This window comes from Tasmannia lanceolata, unplaced genomic scaffold (genome assembly GCF_043159265.1).
Source record: "Tasmannia lanceolata isolate RefF3 unplaced genomic scaffold, GAP_Taslan_0.1 ptg000015l, whole genome shotgun sequence".
In the NCBI taxonomy this organism is placed as follows: domain Eukaryota; kingdom Viridiplantae; phylum Streptophyta; class Magnoliopsida; order Canellales; family Winteraceae; genus Tasmannia; species Tasmannia lanceolata.
Window position 1 is genome coordinate 36,007,897 of NW_027518692.1, and position 16,993 is coordinate 36,024,889.

General features: G+C 38.0%; 1 protein-coding gene across 2 annotated transcripts; it reads left to right on the top strand.

Annotated features, from left to right (window-relative positions):
• The first annotated feature begins 4,140 nt into the window (after positions 1 to 4,140).
• On the top strand, positions 4,141 to 16,346 carry LOC143846933 (potassium channel AKT1-like). Of its 2 annotated transcripts, none has more exons than XM_077355547.1 (11): positions 4,141 to 4,975; positions 6,204 to 6,569; positions 7,134 to 7,191; positions 7,279 to 7,596; positions 7,852 to 8,097; positions 8,184 to 8,282; positions 8,533 to 8,565; positions 8,688 to 8,873; positions 9,240 to 9,434; positions 9,546 to 9,621; positions 14,569 to 16,346. In XM_077355547.1, the coding sequence occupies exons 1-11, from the start codon at positions 4,785 to 4,787 to the stop codon at positions 15,450 to 15,452; spliced, it is 2,652 nt and encodes an 883-aa protein (XP_077211662.1). In that variant the 5' UTR covers positions 4,141 to 4,784; the 3' UTR covers positions 15,453 to 16,346. The 2 variants fall into 2 exon arrangements, with proteins under 2 accessions (XP_077211662.1, XP_077211663.1); XM_077355548.1 differs by having other exon boundaries at positions 7,852 to 8,052.
• Positions 16,347 to 16,993: the final 647 nt, after the last annotated feature.

A 16,993-nucleotide genomic window follows, 5' to 3' on the forward strand; every position in this document is an offset into this window, starting at 1 on the left:
TTACCCCCCTCCTTTATGGTTTTTTAATTAAAAAACTATAGGGTGATCTTAACCATCCGATTTAAGATAGGAGGAATTATGGAAACATCTATAGATTGGAGGGCTAGGATCAGCCTGTGGAAATGATTTTTGGGGCACAACCTATGTATGTTGTGTTCCATCACATGGACAGTTTGGATCAACCTATGATGTGGTCCGTACCGTTCTTTGTCGGCCCGTGCATCGCACGGGTTTTTTACTAGTCTACTATAATAAGCTGGATGGAAAAGAAGAGAATTTTTTGAGTATTTTGAAAATCATATGAGAATTACACATCACTTTTTTTGACTTTTTTTAACAAATGCACCCATTCAACTCACATATTTTCAATCCTACCCCCTCCTTTATGGTTTTTTAATTAAAAATCTATAGGGTGATCTTAACCATCTGATTTAAGAGGAATTATGGAAACATCTATAGATTGGAGGGCTAGGATCAGCCTATGGAAATGATTTTTGGGGCACAACCTATTTATGTTGTGTTCCATCACATGGACGGTTTGGATCAACCTATGGCGTGGTCCGTACAGCTCTTTGTCGGCATGTGCATCGCACGGGTTTTTTACCACCCATTAAAGCCATATAATTTCAATCTTACCCCCCTCCTTTATGGTTTTTTAATTAAAAATCTATAGGGTGATCTTAACCATCCGATTTAAGAGGAATTATGGAAACATCTATAGATTGGAGGGCTAGGATCAGCCGATGGAAATGATTTTTGGGGCACAACCTATTTATGTTGTGTTCCATCACATGGACGGTTTGGATCAACCTATGACATGGTCCGTACAGCTCTTTGTCGGCCCGTACATCGCACGGGTTTTTTACTACTACATGTATATGTCCAATAGCAACAACCATGACTTCAGGTTTATTTTAAGAATTAACTTGCCCGACTTATCCCTATTTCTCGTGGAGAGGATGCCTGGTGCCTCCAGTCTTAATACGCACATTTCACTACCTTCACTCATTTTTCAAGCATTTCTACCCCTTTCGTATTTTCGAAAAAAATGACAGCATTTTACATCTTTTGCTTGTCTTTCCTTGAAACTAAAGTCAGTTTTAGGCAAGGTTTTAAATTTCGGTTTCGCTACCAGTTTCGGGCCCTACAAAAATCGGAATTTCAAAATTTCACCCGAATCCGGCGATTAATAAAAACAATATTTATTAGTTATCGAAATCCCTGAAATTTCGGGATAATTATAAAATAATTAAAAAACAAAAAAAAATGGTCGAAATCCCTAAAATTTCGCATGAAATTTCGACCGAAATTTTGAAATTTCGTGCGAAATGAATACACGTTTCAGGTATGAGCCAATTTCGTTTTGGTCTCCACCGAAATCCGAAGAAAACCCGAAATTTCGGATTTCGGTCGAAATTTAAAACCATGCTTTTAGGAATGAGAACTGCTACAAATGGTATAACTCTTTTTCATTAGAAAAAGGAATTGCTGATTTGGACACATGTACGAAAGACAAAAAAGAGGCTTGTGTATCACCGAGGCTTATATTGGTTTTCTTTAGGGGTGTTCGTTCGGTTATAACCGAACCGAATAGACCGAAATTTGATAACCGAACTAATTTCGGTTATCAAATTTAGATAACCGAAACCGAACCAATTAAAAATTCGGCTAAAACCGAATAACGGAATAGTGGGAGAAAAAGAGGGGAAAAGCAAAATATTTGTTTGGATCGGAGGGCTAAAATTATCCTATCGAAATGATTTTTTGAGCACAACCTAATTAAGTTGGGATCAATCAAATGGACGGTTTTGATCATCCTACGGAGTGCCTATATACCACTTTTTTTTAATTTTAAATAATGGTTTTTATCATAATTTCGGTTAACCGATTTTTTTGTTGTTGAGATAATCAAAACCGAAACCGAAACTGAATAACCGAATTTCAAAAAAAAAAAAAAACTGAAACTGAACTGAAAAGGAAAAAAAACCGAACCGAACCGACCAAACCAATTTCGGTTCGGTTATTCGGTTATAACCGAATAATGAACACCCCTAGTTTTCTTCAATCGAATGACCAAAATACCCCTTCACGGGAAGTAAAATTTTGTAATAATACTAGTAATCTCTCGGATGCATGGATGCAACTAGTTACAACCAAAATCTCTCAGTCAAATCAATAAAACATTGCAAGTGTCCTACAGGTAAGGGTGGCAAAATTGGCCAAACTCAACCGAAAATTTTGTATCGGTTTGGTTAAACCAAACTGATTCAAATTTCGGTTTGGTAGAACCAAACCGATGATCTCATGATCGGTTCGGTTCGGTTTGGTTTCGGTTTCGGTTTGGTTCGGTCTGGACAATGATAAATGAGCTCCTTTTCATAGGAAAATGATAAATGCGCCCCTTTTCATCTCGGTTTGGTTCAGTTTCGGTTCAATTTGGACATATATGTTCGGTTCTGTTCGGTTTCGGTTTGGAGTGTGAGCATGTTCGATTCGGTTCGGTTTGGGGGTCAAATCGAACCGTTGCCATCCCTACCTACAGGGGTGCGAATTATCCTACAGTGGGTGCGAATTTATCATCACCCTTAAATAAGTCTAAAACAAGGTGAGTCACACCATTATCAAAACATGGTCGTGCAAACATCAACCCTCCAATAAGTTTGGTGTAAAATAGACGGCGCAAAAGTTTAAAAAACAAAGGGTCAAGATCTGGCATCATCCTATGGAGATGATTTTTGACCCATGGTATCAACGTTGAGAATTAAAAATGAATGTTTAGAATAAACAAATATACATGGTCGCACTCATACTTTCTGTGGTGCGTATCTTTTTTCGAAGAAATCATATAATTCCTCTTTTTTAATGCTAGTGGCCCGTCAATGTTCACGGACCAGATTTGTTGGCACAAGCCCGGAGACAATGCATGACATACACTGAGAGGAATTGTATAATAACTACATCATTAATCAGAAGGTTAGGGATTCGACCGTTACAATTTTAGATTGTGATGTGAGGTTGTCTTAAGGAAAAGTCGAAACATAAGGCCGTATTTGACAGCCATGATTTTTTTCTTTTCCACAAAATATAAGTTTATCAAGTTGCGGGAGAAGGGCAAGGAGGGTGGGATGGGGAAAGAATAGAGGCATGATCAGGTAGATGATGCCAAGAGGCTTAAAAATAAGGAACAGACAATGCTCTCCTTTCCAATATATAGTTAAAAGGGAAATTTCCTCAAACATTGCGTTTTATTTCTGAAATTACCGGTGGATGGCGGTTGAAGTTCATTACACAGACGTACGACACCATATGATGAAAAAGATCAAAATGCCCTCCTCTTCTTCTTCTTTAATTTCCTTTTTTTTATCTCCACCGCCGACACGATCATTACTGCAACTCGAAAGAAGAAGAAGAATAAGATGAAGAGGAGGAAGAGGAAGACCAATAGGAAGATGAAGAAAAGTGAAAGGAGAAAGAAGCAACGATGTGGGAAAATGGAAGATGTCGGAAAAATGAAAAATAAGAGGACGAAGAAGAGGAAGGGACAAAGTATTGTCGCTGAAAGCTCTGAAAAAAGGAGGAAGAGTTGGGGTCGTGTCGGAAAAAAGTTCATGTCGACTAGGAAAAGTTCGGGTTGTGTGGGTCAAAAAAGAAAAGTTAAGATAATGTCGGTAAAAGTTGGCGACTCTACCCCAGCTTTCGCTTATTCTCCCTCTGTGTTTTTTTTTTTTTCGTTTTTTTCCGGCGTCTTCCGCGAAGCAAAAAAGAAGAATGAATGCTGAAATTTTTTTTCAAGAAAAGAAGAAGAAGGATAAGTGGGGGCATGTTAGGGAAAAGTTCAGGCTGACTAGAAAAAGTTCGGGTTATATCAAAAAAGTTGGGGTCGAATGAGAAAAGTTGAGGTAAAATAAGAAATGATTGAGTAATGCCGACAAGAGGAATGCTAGACTGAGAGGTGCCCTTGTAGAAACTTCGGAAAAGGGCACCCCCATTCAGTGGCAGAGCCAGGATTTATACATTAATAAGGGGGGCATGCTTATACATAAAGAAGGGGTTGGGGGCATGCTTCAAATTTTAAAGGGGTATTGGACCTAATTGAGTTGGGCCTATTAAGGAGTTTGGCCCAACTCAAGAGGAGCAGCTGCCCCTCTTATGCTACATGTACCTCCTTCCCTGCCCCCCATTGATCAATATCCATTTATGACATCTATGATTGTAATTTTATATGCCATCCTGAATGGATATAACAAGGGCACCCATTTTCTTGGTTTTCTAAAGGCGACTGTCAGTCTTAGCATTCTTTAGTTGGCGACTCGACCTCTTTCCTTTTTTCTTCTACTCATTTTTTTTCCCCAGCAATCTTCCATTTTGTCTTTGCAACGATAAAACCCCAATTCTCTTCCTTCACTCTTGTTTATCCAAACGACGATGAAAACCCACCTCCCTTTTAGGGTTTTAACCCTTCTTTTCTGTGGGCGAGATGATACACCGAATACAGTCGTATTTGTTATACACCGAATACAGTCGTATTTGTTATACACCGAATATTCCTTCACCTATTCCTATTTATGGTTTTTCCTTAATTTACCCTCTCCACCCATTGACACCCAAATTTCAAAAGAGAATGAGGAATTTGTATACCAATTAGGAATAACTAAAGAGGGCAAACCAGTTGTTTATCAGGCCGATTGATTTAAATAACTGTAGAATCAGGGGAATAGGGGAAAAAAAAAAAAAAACTAACAGAGGGACTAAAGATTTTGGGGGTTTGATAATTTGAAGCAATAATGGGGAAGGTGAAACAGAGAAAGGGTTTGGGGGTTGTTACTATGTGCGGTCTAGAAGAGATAGATCAGATTTCGAGAGATGGGAGCCATTATAGCCTTTCGAGCGGGCTTTTACCTTCGCTCGGAGCTCGGAGCAATCGTAGAATGAAGCTTCGGAGATTTATTATATCTCCCTATGATCGTCGATACAGGTTTTTTATTTATTCCTAGTCTTTTTTTATTCTTTTTTGAACTTTTAGGGTTTTTTCTTTTTTTCTGGAACTTTTGAATATGGGTGGTTAATGTTTTGTGCATTGATTTTTGAAATTTGGTGATAATATGCTTAGCCCATTGTGAATAATTCGTTTTTGGAATGGTTTTGGTAGGACATAAAATAATTTGTATTTTGTTTATGATTGGAGTATTGTGAGTAATTTTGGGTTGTCTTTTTTGAACTATTAGATGTTTTGAATAGAGTGCGATCATAAATAACAAAAAATGGTTTTAGTTTGTCTTGTTTTTGTTCATTGAGGTTTTGGTTGATTTGTGTTTTGAAAAATTAGGCTAATATTTCCCTTTAGAGGCTTCTTGAGATTCTCTTATTGTTCTTCTGTAAAGTTTTCTTTTCAGTGCCTTATTGTAGTTTTTTTTTTTTTTTTGGTCTAGCTTTTCTTGTTGATTTCATGCAGAATACAATGTGATAGATGAAACCGTCTTGTAAGTGATTTTGGGTTATTCAATCCTAAAATTTATATTCACATTCTAGTTGGAACTTTTTATTTTACTAAGAGATGACCCAGTCTGTTCTTTGTGACAAGAAGGAAACTGATGTTAGTTGTAGTCTTGGAGGTTTTGTGTGTTTTTGGTTGATTTTATGGGTATAACTCGTTTTGGATGCAAAACACTTGAATACTTGATTCTGTCTTATAAATTGCAGCTTTTGAGGTTTTCCATTGGATGAAAACACTCTCTACTTGCAAAGAAATATCATGTTATATTTTAATTCAAAGATCTTTTTTTTTTGGTATCTGTGGAGTGCTTTCACTTGATCTGATGGAAGAAAATGATTTATACATTATGCTTTTAGGACCTTTCTTTTTCTGAGTTACTCAGAAAAGAACAGGTTTATGCATTTTGTGTTAAAAATCTTTTCAAGGTTCGTTACTTCTTTTGGCGAAGAACAACCGGTTGTCATGTCATCAGTCTGAGTCTTTTTTTTTTTTGGAATGGTTCAATCCTAGTCTTTTTGTTTTGTTTTGTTTCAACCTTTTATCATTATAGCAGCATTTACAGCCTTTATGGTTGAATTGGGCTGAAATACTATCCTCTGTTGTGTAAATCTGGTTTTGGTTGAATGATTTTTGGAGGCTGATAACCCAATTATATAAAGAAAACTTGCTTCCCTACTAAGATTGGCCTAAATGAATCTGATTTCTGCAGATTTTGGGAGACTTTTCTTATCATTTTGGTCATCTATTCTGCTTGGGTATCTCCGTTTGAATTCGGATTCCTTGAGAGCGCAAGAGGATCTTTAGCCATCGCTGATAATGTTGTTAATGGTTTCTTTGCCATAGACATCATCTTGACCTTTTTTGTTGCCTATCTTGACAAAGGGACTTTTCTGCTAATAGACAACCCAAAACAGATTGCTCGGAAGTATTCAAGCTCATGGTTGATTCTGGATGTTGCTTCCACGATACCTACGGAAGTCACCCATAAGATTTTCCCCCCGAAACTCCGATTATATGGTTTGTTCAACATGCTTCGGCTTTGGCGTCTCCGAAGAGTCAGTTACATGTTTTCAAGGTACAACTGAATTCTATTATTTGTGCATTTGAAAAAAAAATTGATCTGAGTTAAACATTAGAATGAGGGACTTGAGAAGCTAAGGGCATTTTTGGCAACCATTATTAAAATGGCTTCCACGGCCTTTCTAAGGGCTGAGAATGACTCAACCCAACAAAGACTTTGTCCCAATCTAGTTTGGGTCGGCTAAATGCAGAGAATGAGAAACACAAGAAATCCCGAAAATCTTGCTCGGCAGCTATATCCTGCAATGCCCTTTTCTGCTGTTTTCTCCTTTTTGCGTGACTAGACGACGGGATTCTGCAGTGACTCGGAATCACTTCTATTGATTCTCATTAATCCATTTCCGCTCCATTCTGTGGGCAAGAATGAGAAGCCTTGCTGAACACATCCTAAGTTTCTTTCAAATGGATGAATAATTGATTTATTATTAGTTTAACATTGTTTGATTGTAAAGTTCGATCAGAGATTTTTAATCATTTCTATTAAAGATTCAGGTTTTAGAGTAGTATGAAATTTCGATCTCTAATCATACATTTTTTTTTTCTGTTTTTCAATTAACAGATTGGAGAAAGACAGGAACTTCAACTACTTTTGGGTTCGATGTGCAAAACTTATCTGTGTAAGTCTACTCGATAACATTTTGGTCATTTTTTTAGCAGGAAACTTTTAGTAGCAGCTTTCTTACTTGGTTTAGTAGCTTTAATAGGTGACTTTGTTTGCGGTTCACTGTGCGGGGTGCTTCAATTATCTTCTTGCTGCAAGGTATCATGACCCGACTAAAACATGGATTGGAGCTTCTATCACTGATTTCTCAGAGACAAGCCTCTGGATTCGGTACGTGACATCAATGTACTGGTCAATCACCACTCTAACAACTGTTGGGTATGGCGATTTGCATGCCCAGAACACGTCGGAAATGATTTTTGACATCTTCTATATGCTCTTCAACCTCGGTTTGACAGCATACCTGATTGGAAATATGACTAATTTGGTAGTCCATGGGACTAGCCGAACTAGAAAATTTGTGAGTTTCTCTTACTTCCAATTGCGTGTTTTGATGATTTAGGAATTACCGATTATACAAAAATGAGTATATTGGCATGCGCCCGTGTGCGTATTATGTGATTTAGGTATTTTTATGTGTATGCCAGATTTTCACTCTGACCATTCTTTATTATTATTGTACTTACATGCATGTGTTCGCACATTGACCTTTAGTAGGTTACTTAACTGCACCATAGTTTGAAGATTTTTACGTATGTTATTTTTGGGATTGCAGAGGGATACAATCCAAGCAGCGTCGAGCTTTGCCCAAAGAAACCAGCTGCCAATCCGCCTGCAAGATCAGATGATGGCACATTTGTGTTTGAAGTACAGAACAAACTCGGAGGGGCTGCAGCAGCAAGAGACTCTTGATTCCCTCCCCAAAGCCATTCGGTCCAGTATTTCCCATTTCCTCTTCTATTCTCTTGTTGATAAGGTATACTTGTTCAGCGGGGTTTCAAAAGATTTGCTTTTCCAGCTGGTCAGTGTAGTCAAACACCTTTCTCAAATACTGAACCAATCGAATGTTTACTGACCTTGGCATCTTGTATTCTTAAAATTGTGAAGGTTTCAGTGATGAAAGCTGAGTATTTTCCTCCCAAAGAAGATGTGATCTTGCAGAACGAAGCACCGACAGACTTTTACATATTGGTGACGGGTGTTGTGGTAGCTTTGAATCTCTCTCTCTCTCTCTCTCTCTCTCTCTCTCTTCAGAGAATTAAATATAGTCTAAAATCTTTTATTTATTCTAAACTGAAAGAACATTTCAAATATTTATTGTAAAAATATTTTAGACTATTTTTAGTCTCCTTTTTAATCGAAACTCATATACTCATTTGTTTTCTGTCACATATTACTGCCTTTTTCTTGTAATTCGTGCAATTGATGTTTTCTTATTTTCGCATTTTCTTTGCAGGATCTTTTGGAATACAAGAATGGAACAGAACAGGCAAGTTTGAAGTAGTGCTTATCAATTATGCAGAGGTTTCCCATTGAAATTACATTTTAGGAGTGCTTCCGAATTGAATTCTTTCAATTTTAGTAGTGTAATCGAGAAAATGACGGTTGCAGGTTGTCCGAGAGGCAAAAACCGGGGATGTTTTTGGAGAGGTTGAAGTACTTTCCTATAGGCCACAATTATTCACAGTCCGCACCAAACGATTGTGTCAATTGTTGCGCATAAACCGTACTTCGTTCTTGAATATCGTGCAGTCCAATATCGGAGACGGGACCATAATCATGAACAATCTTCTTCAGGTCCATAAACCTGAGAACCTCAGAGACATTTTACACAAATATGAAATATCACGTCATTGAGAATCTATAATATTAATTTAGTTGGTTCTATTATACATATGACAAGGGCAGTGTCTAATTGAAGTGGGTAACAACTATCAAGTGAAGTTCTTTGAAGAGTTATGTTGTTATCTGAAGAATCTCATTTCATTTTTATGTGCATAGTCTGTGAAATAGTTTGGAAATTTGATACAAGTCCCACTAAATTTACATCGACAAAACATAAAAAATTAAAGCATATGGTGGAATGCAATTACTGCATTTTTCCCAACATGGAGCTTAAATTGTAGTATTATGCACTCATGATCATATTTTTTTCTGGTGCAGCATTTGAAAGAGATGAAAGATCCAGTGATGGAAGGTGTTTTAGCAGAGACAGAGAACATGCTGGCTCGGGGCAGAATGGACCTGCCTCTCAGTCTATGCTTTGCTGCAATTAGAGGAGATGATCTGTTATTGCATCAGCTGTTGAAACGCGGTTTGAACCCAAATGAATCAGACAACAGCGGACGCACAGCACTTGTGTGTAATTTGCTCTCTTTATTTTTCTATCTTTTCCGAGTAGTTTGTTTCTTTCATAGTTAGACACCAATTTAAATTACGCTCTAAATTTTTTGTTTAATGTTTAATCAGCATATAGCAGCATCAAAAGGAAGTGAAAACTGTGTTCTTCTCCTACTAAATTATGGGGCTGACCCGAACAGCAGAGGTACAGTCCTAACATTTCAATTTCATAATCTTTGATGCATATTAACCTTCATTTTTAATCCATATCCAGAACCATTTTCTTAGAAACCCATGTTTGTTTATTTTTTCTTTGTTGTTTGCTTGTTGCCTGAATCTGTCTCTCCTTTTCTCTTAAGAAGGTTATCATTTTACGAATTTTTTTTTTTTTCACATCTTGCTTTTGGTCTCTCATACAGCTTCAGCATCAGTCCTTTTCTCCCTTTTATAGAATCATTTTCTTGATATATAGTTATATACTTCTTCAATTACCCAAATTTTATAGTGACTGTAGTTATATGTGTGTATTTTTTCTTATTCGAAGCACAATATTATATTAAGGTTCTTTTGTACTTTGGGGATGTTTCATTAACTTCCAATATTTGATCTGAATTCAAGGGTCACTTTCTATTTACAAGTTTTAAATATACGGAAATGATATCTGCACTCCCTTGTTTTGATAATAGTACTACTCCCTTTATTCTGCACTTTTATAACTGTATATTTACAGCCTTTTGGGAATTGTAACAGCCTTTAATAGCTAACTAGAAAGTTTAAATCAAAGAAAGAAGTGTCATTATATCATTTCCTTAACTATGTTACCTGTAATCCCGTATTCCGTATTCTCTGGTCCAAAGGGGCTTCTAGCTACTTACCCATCCTTTTTTATTGGTCCTAGTACATCACTCCTTGCCATTTTTTATGAGTTGGTCTGTTGTCATACAGTGTCGTGATAAGTAAGTTAAGCCTCTGAGACTAGATTAATGACTCACAGTTGTTGACTTATGAAATCGCACTAGTTGCACTCTATTTAAAATTATTTTTTTTATTGTTGAAAGCTTCATTACAAACGAGAAAGAGATTGAGATGGTCAGATACAACTGCAGGGGAGAGACACAATACAAAAAATAAAATACATGAACTCCCCTAAAATGAATAAGGGGCTAAGGCCAAGGACTGAAGGAGGGAGGAAGTCAAACAACTCCAAGTCCTCTTTATTTACCCCATCCATAGCCAGATTATCAGCAAATTATGCAGATACATCGAATCGAAATGGCGATCGAACTCCTAAGATCAATGATTGGTCTATCGGAGGCCTTCAGATCAACGATCAGATGGTTGAGATCCACGATCGGGTCGAGGATATTGCTGATGAATATTATCAAAAGGCCAATCATCCAAAGATCGTCAGGAGATCAAAGTGTCTCTTAGGTCGGCAACCCTCGTCGATCTTGGCCAAGTGAAGTGTTTCCAGTGTGAAAACCCAAAGGGTTTCTAGTGAAAACCCAAGGTGTTTCCAGTGTGAAAACACATTGTTTCAAGTGTGAAAGTTAGAAATAAGGAAACTAGTTTCCGATGTGAAAACCCAAAGTGTTAAGTTGACTTAGGTGTGAAAGTAGGAAAAACTTTCTTTCTGTCTATAGGCTTCTAGAAGCCCACCTAAAGTACTAAGTAAGACTTGTATGTGTGAAAAGCTTTCTTTTTGTTTTTGGGCTTGTGTGTGAAAGCTGGAAAAGGTTTATTTTTGTCTGTAGCCTATTTATTGCTAATGTAAAGAGGCTCCACCTCTATAAAAGGACCACACTTCTCAATGAAGATCATTCCATTTTTGAGTTATAATTTCTTCGTGGGTGTGATTTTATTGCTTGTTCTTGATCAATGGAGAGTTGAAGAAATTCCTTCGCTTTTGGAATTTTTTCTACAAACCATTCATTACTTGTTTTATGCAAGTTTGTTTCAGTCATTCAAGCAGCACCTCCCTGCTTCAAACACACAAATTCACCCGAGTTTCAGCCATCCTTCTGTTTCAGCACAAGCAGGTACTTGTCAAGAAGACAACCAACCTTGCCGCCCAGAAATTCGCCCCAACCAACCCTTTCCTACAGCCACAATTTAACACCCTTCAACCTCCTATAATTTTCAACACTTGAACATCACACTTGAACATCACACAACCAACCCTTTCTAGCTCAGCCGAGATCCTCACCCAACCCCTTCAACCTAGCCACCTACAAGTAACCCGAGAGTAACCTTAAACACATCCACCTGGGCGTTTCCCCCCCTAAACCTTGCAAAGTTTTTATCTCACTTGAAACCTTCCCCAAATAATAATCCCTAACCAATTAATTTAGGCCCCTTATCTACCTCATCAATTGCTCCTCTAATACCCATTTTCTTAGTTTATTTTCCTTTTCGTTTCCTTAACCTTCACCCTAGTAAAGTTTCCCCTGCAGCGACTGCATTAGCAACCCCATTGGCGGCTCTCTTAACATGCTTGAAAGAAATAAAAGAGTCTCCCACCCGGTGTTCGATTTCATCAAAGAAAGGCGCAAATCTCCACAGATAGGCATGGGAGCCCCCAAGCCATCTAATATCGTTCAAGGAAGTCTCCTTCCACAATCACTTCGTCCAATATCTCCCTCTCTAGTATTAATCGAGTAAATGCTAAATTAGAGTTATGGAGAACTACTTTGGAATCTAAAGGTTTTAGACTGAGTAGGACTAAGACAGAATATATGGAATGCAACTTTAGTAATGTAAAGAGGCGGGACGAGGATGTAGTAAATATGACTGGACAGGAGGTACCTAAGAGGGATATCTTTCGCTATATTGGTTCAATTCTACGTAAGGAAGGAGAGATTGAAGAGGATGTTAACCATAGAATAAGAGCAGGTTGATTGAAGTGGAAGCTTGCCTCAGGAGTTCTGGGAGACCGTAAAATCCCTCCAAATTGAAGGAAAAGTTTTATAAGACAGTTGTGAGGCCAGCCATGCTGTATGGCTCAGAATGCTGGGCTACCAAGAAGCAGCATGTGCATAAGATGAGTGTAGCGGAGATGCGAATGCTTAGATGGATGTGCGGCCACACAAGGCTAGATAGAATTAAAAATGAAGACATTCGTAAAAGGTGGGGGTGGCTCCAATTGAGGAGAAGATGAGAGAGCACCGCTTAAGATGGTTTGAACATATCCAACGTAGGCCTTTGGATGCTCTCGTGAGAAGAGGCGACTCGTGCCAAATTGATGGAGTAAAAAGAGGTAGGGGCAGACTGAAAACAACTTGGGTAGAAACAGTGAGGAAAGACTTGATAGCTAGGAACATAACAGAAAACATGACCGTGGATAGGATAGAATGGAAGAAAATCCACGTAGAAGAACCAACTAGAACTAGGATTAGAGCCGGGTAGATTCCTTTTACCTTCTTCATGAATTTTTTCTAAAGGATTCATTTAGCCGACCCCAACTAGTTTGGGACAAAGGCTTTGTTGAGTTGAGTTTAGTTGAGTAGTAGCTTAATTCTCCGATGAGCCGCTCTTGCCTCCGCGTTGGAAGAATCTATGATTCCTATGGGGCTCGAGAATGCCCATCTCACTAGACCCGTCTCGGCTCTTAGGGCATCTCCAATACCTGCAGATCATGGGTTTCCCATACTCAACCCATCAAAGTTTAGCTTCGAGAAGCCAGAGGTTGGAGGCTCCCATTTCTGTATTATAATGGGCTTCTGCTCTGAACTATATCGAACCACCCTCCACCCATTCCATAGATTAAAAGCTGACACGAACTTGAAGCATGGTAAGATCCTTACCGAAGAGATTGTTAGGGCAATCAATTTGAAGTACATAAATGAGGGACTATTTAAAGCTATGCAATCACGACACTCCATTTTCCAAAAAAATGCAGGTGTGCACACATTTCAAGCACAGATGTTTCGAATCAAATCAAACATCTACTTAGAAAAACCTCTATTTATCTCTTTCTTCTCTTTTGGTATTACTATGATGTTTATATGGTTTGGTATATCTGTTTATTTTAATACATCATATTATCATATATCCTTATAAACTAATATTTATATATGATAATATCTCTTATGATACTATGTTATAGCTGTATGTACTTTCAGATTTTCAAGGGTGATGTGCCTCAAACCAACACACTTGTCCATGTCTAGTTTCATAAACTGTGACTCCCTATTCAGGGCTGGCTAACATCTCAAAGTGTTGGGGGCCTCCATTTTTCGCCTTCAAAAATCAGTATTTTTTTTATCGGTAAGCTGGGATCGAATCTGAGACCTCAAGGTTGAGAAACAAAACCTCAACCGTTCAAAAATCAGCATTATCAATATCATTTTCTAAAATTATTGCTTTCTTTTTTTCAAAAAAACAGTATTATTCCTGTCATTTGCTAAAATAATGTCTGTCTTTATTCTATGCTATTAAAATCATAAAAATAGCTCCTCTCATGGTCTGGGTACTGCACCCCCCTTGTTTAAATGCTCTTGGATAATATTAAATAGACCAGTTAGTAATTGTTTAAGAGCTCTTGGATCTTGCTCATGCCCTGCTTTTTTTTATTCTAAATAATAATAATAATAATAAGGGATTTGCTAACGTCCATCACAGAAGGCATTTTGTGGAGCGTTTGTTGCATGACAGAGCAGCCACATCAGATGAATTAAATGAATAACACAAAATAAATGCCTTCTGCGATGGACGGTAGCAAATCCCTGAGAACAAAAACAAGAACAACACCAACAACAACAACAATAATAAAGACACGTTTCCTCTAATGCCCTTTCCCTATGTTTTTTTTGCATGTGCTCCTGTGAGTCTAGCATTCCTCTAATAATAATAATAATAACAAAATCAACACTAATAATAGTAATAATAATAAAGATACCATTCAAAATAATAATATTAACAATAAATATGATGATGTTCATCAACATCATAATAACCAATCCAAAATGCCATCATCGTTACTGTGACCACTATACCATTTTAGTTAAATGCACAGTTTTCATTGTCATATTATGGTGGGTAAGTTGGGATTTATTTTGTGGCACATGGTGCCACGCTCGTATTACTCAAATCTATGGCAATCAGACAGTTCACATGTAAACTTGCATTGCATTCTGTTCTTTTATGTTCACAGATTCAGAAGGAAGTATTCCTCTGTGGGAGGCAATACTTGGAAGGCATGAATCAGTGATCAAACTGCTGATAGAGAATGGTGCGAATATCAAATGCGGCGACATCGGTAATTTTGTTTGCACAAGCACCGAGCAGAACAGCTTAGAGCTGCTCGAGGACATAGTTGGTTATGGAGGAGATGTGACACAACCCAAGAGCAATGGAACAACTGCACTGCATCTTGCAGTTTGCGAAGGGAATTCCGAAATAGTCAAGTTTCTATTAGACCAAGGAGCCGAAATCGACAAAACTGATGCACTTGGTTGGAGTCCAAGAGATCTGGCAGAACAACAAGGCCATGAAGAGATAAAATCTCTTTTCCAAGCCAAGAAAGAGTGTACTAAAGTCTCTGTCAATATCTCTGAGCACCCCAAACTGCGGTTCATCGGTAAGTTCAAGAGCGAGCCTTCTATCCCCCATCTATCTCACGAAAGCCAATCTTTTGTAAGCGAGGGCCTTTTGGGGGTTAACAAGCGGAGACGCAAAACAAACAATTTCCACAACTCACTCTTTGGGATCATGTCGGCTGCCCAGACAGACCACAGGTGCTCCAATTCACCCATGGCCTCTGTGAGATGCACCATGAATAGACGGGATTTTCCCATAAGAGTGACAATTAGTTGCCTGGAAAAGGGTGATGCAGCAAGAAAACTTGTACTGCTGCCAGAGTCGCTACAAGGGCTTCTGGATATCGGTGCAAAGAAATTTGGGTTCTTGCCTACCAAAGTCCTAAGCAAAGATAGAGCTGAAATCGACGATATAGAGCTGATTAGAGATGGTGATCAACTTATTCTTGTCAGTGATGGTGAGTTGCAAGAGACTAACAACAAAAAGGTGGGAGATTGAGGTTATGCTTGGATAATGATTTTTCTTTGTTCAAGTAAACGTGTGTGTTTTTAGCCATTTGACTCAAGTAAATGTACTGGCCATGCTGGACTTGTGGGCTTGAGCTTGACTGGAAGGTGGTGATGGCCTTTCTTGTTTCCTTTGTCTATCACTGGATTTGAGAATAGTCAATGAGAAGTCAGAGACATGGTTTGGAAAATAAGGAACACAAAAAAGAAGATAAGGAACACTAAAAATCATTACTAGAATGAATAGAAAATGCAGTTGACAATGGAGAATGAAGGATAGGTTGTAAGATCACTTGGCTACTTGTTGTCTTGGCATTTAAGAGTAGTTCTTTTTGTTTTGTTCCAGCTAAAATTACATGCTGTAAGCTGCAATGGAGACCATCTGAGTACTGTGGTCCTAAACAGGCAACAACGATTTGGGCCAATATCCACCCTACATATGACCCATATATGGTGATTTAGAACTATTCAAGCAGTGAGACCCATGGTGCACGGGCAAAGTCCTCTGTTTTGTGGCTAATCTTCGATGGGACCTACCCAATGGGAAAGACAGATAAAAGATATATGTGATTTTTTTACAATGGGAGAATGATATTTCCAGTTTTCCAGTCCCTTTCGGACCATTTCCATCCCATTTCTTGTCTTTTTTTCTTCTAAAAATGTATGTATTTCCACCCGCTTTTCATTGTCTTTTCTAAGGAATAACCTCATTTTCAATAAAAGATGAACAGAAGGGGGCTGGAAATATAATTTCCCTTCACAATTATATCAAACAAGGAAAACACATGAATGTGATTCCTGGCGAAAAATATGTGCTTTTGTAACTAAGGTGTTATGAAGTAAAAATTGTGACAAGAATCGAAGGCTTAAATTTATGATTTTCCAATGTTTGCATTCCCGCAGCCCAAGGCTTATTCATAGAGCTTGAAACTTTGACTCCACTTAAAAAAAGAAAGAAGAGCTCTTTTGAATATAGTTCATTGAACAATAGATCATTTGAGCAAATTCAAAAAATGAAATGAAATAAGTATTTTATTAAAATGATTTATAACATGTTTATAATAATTTATATTTTTTTACTAAGGGTTTATCAAGAATGTCATTTCATGTTGATTTTTTCCCCCTTTTGTGGATCGGGAGGGGTTAACCCATATTATGAACTTCCATATTGAGGAGAGGGATGTGACTAACCCATACGCCACTTTCCTTTCGTTTTGTTGTCATGGTATGCTACCAAGGTATTTTTGCTTGTGCAAGTAGGAGTTGTTTTTTGCTTAACGAACAGGGCCTTGCAATCTTATGCAACACACAATGTTTTTTGTTTGTACATTGTGACGACTGTTATCTTATCTTCATGTAAGTCATGATCGTAGTTTCTGTGGATCTGTAACTTTGCTTGAAGCACCATGTACTCTCTCTCTCTCTCTCTCTCTCTCTCTCTCTCTCTCTCTCTCTCTCTCTCATGTTCAACGTGGACTCTTTTTCCCCACACCATCAGGCCTCTAAATAACTAACTTCCCCGGCTTGGATAGA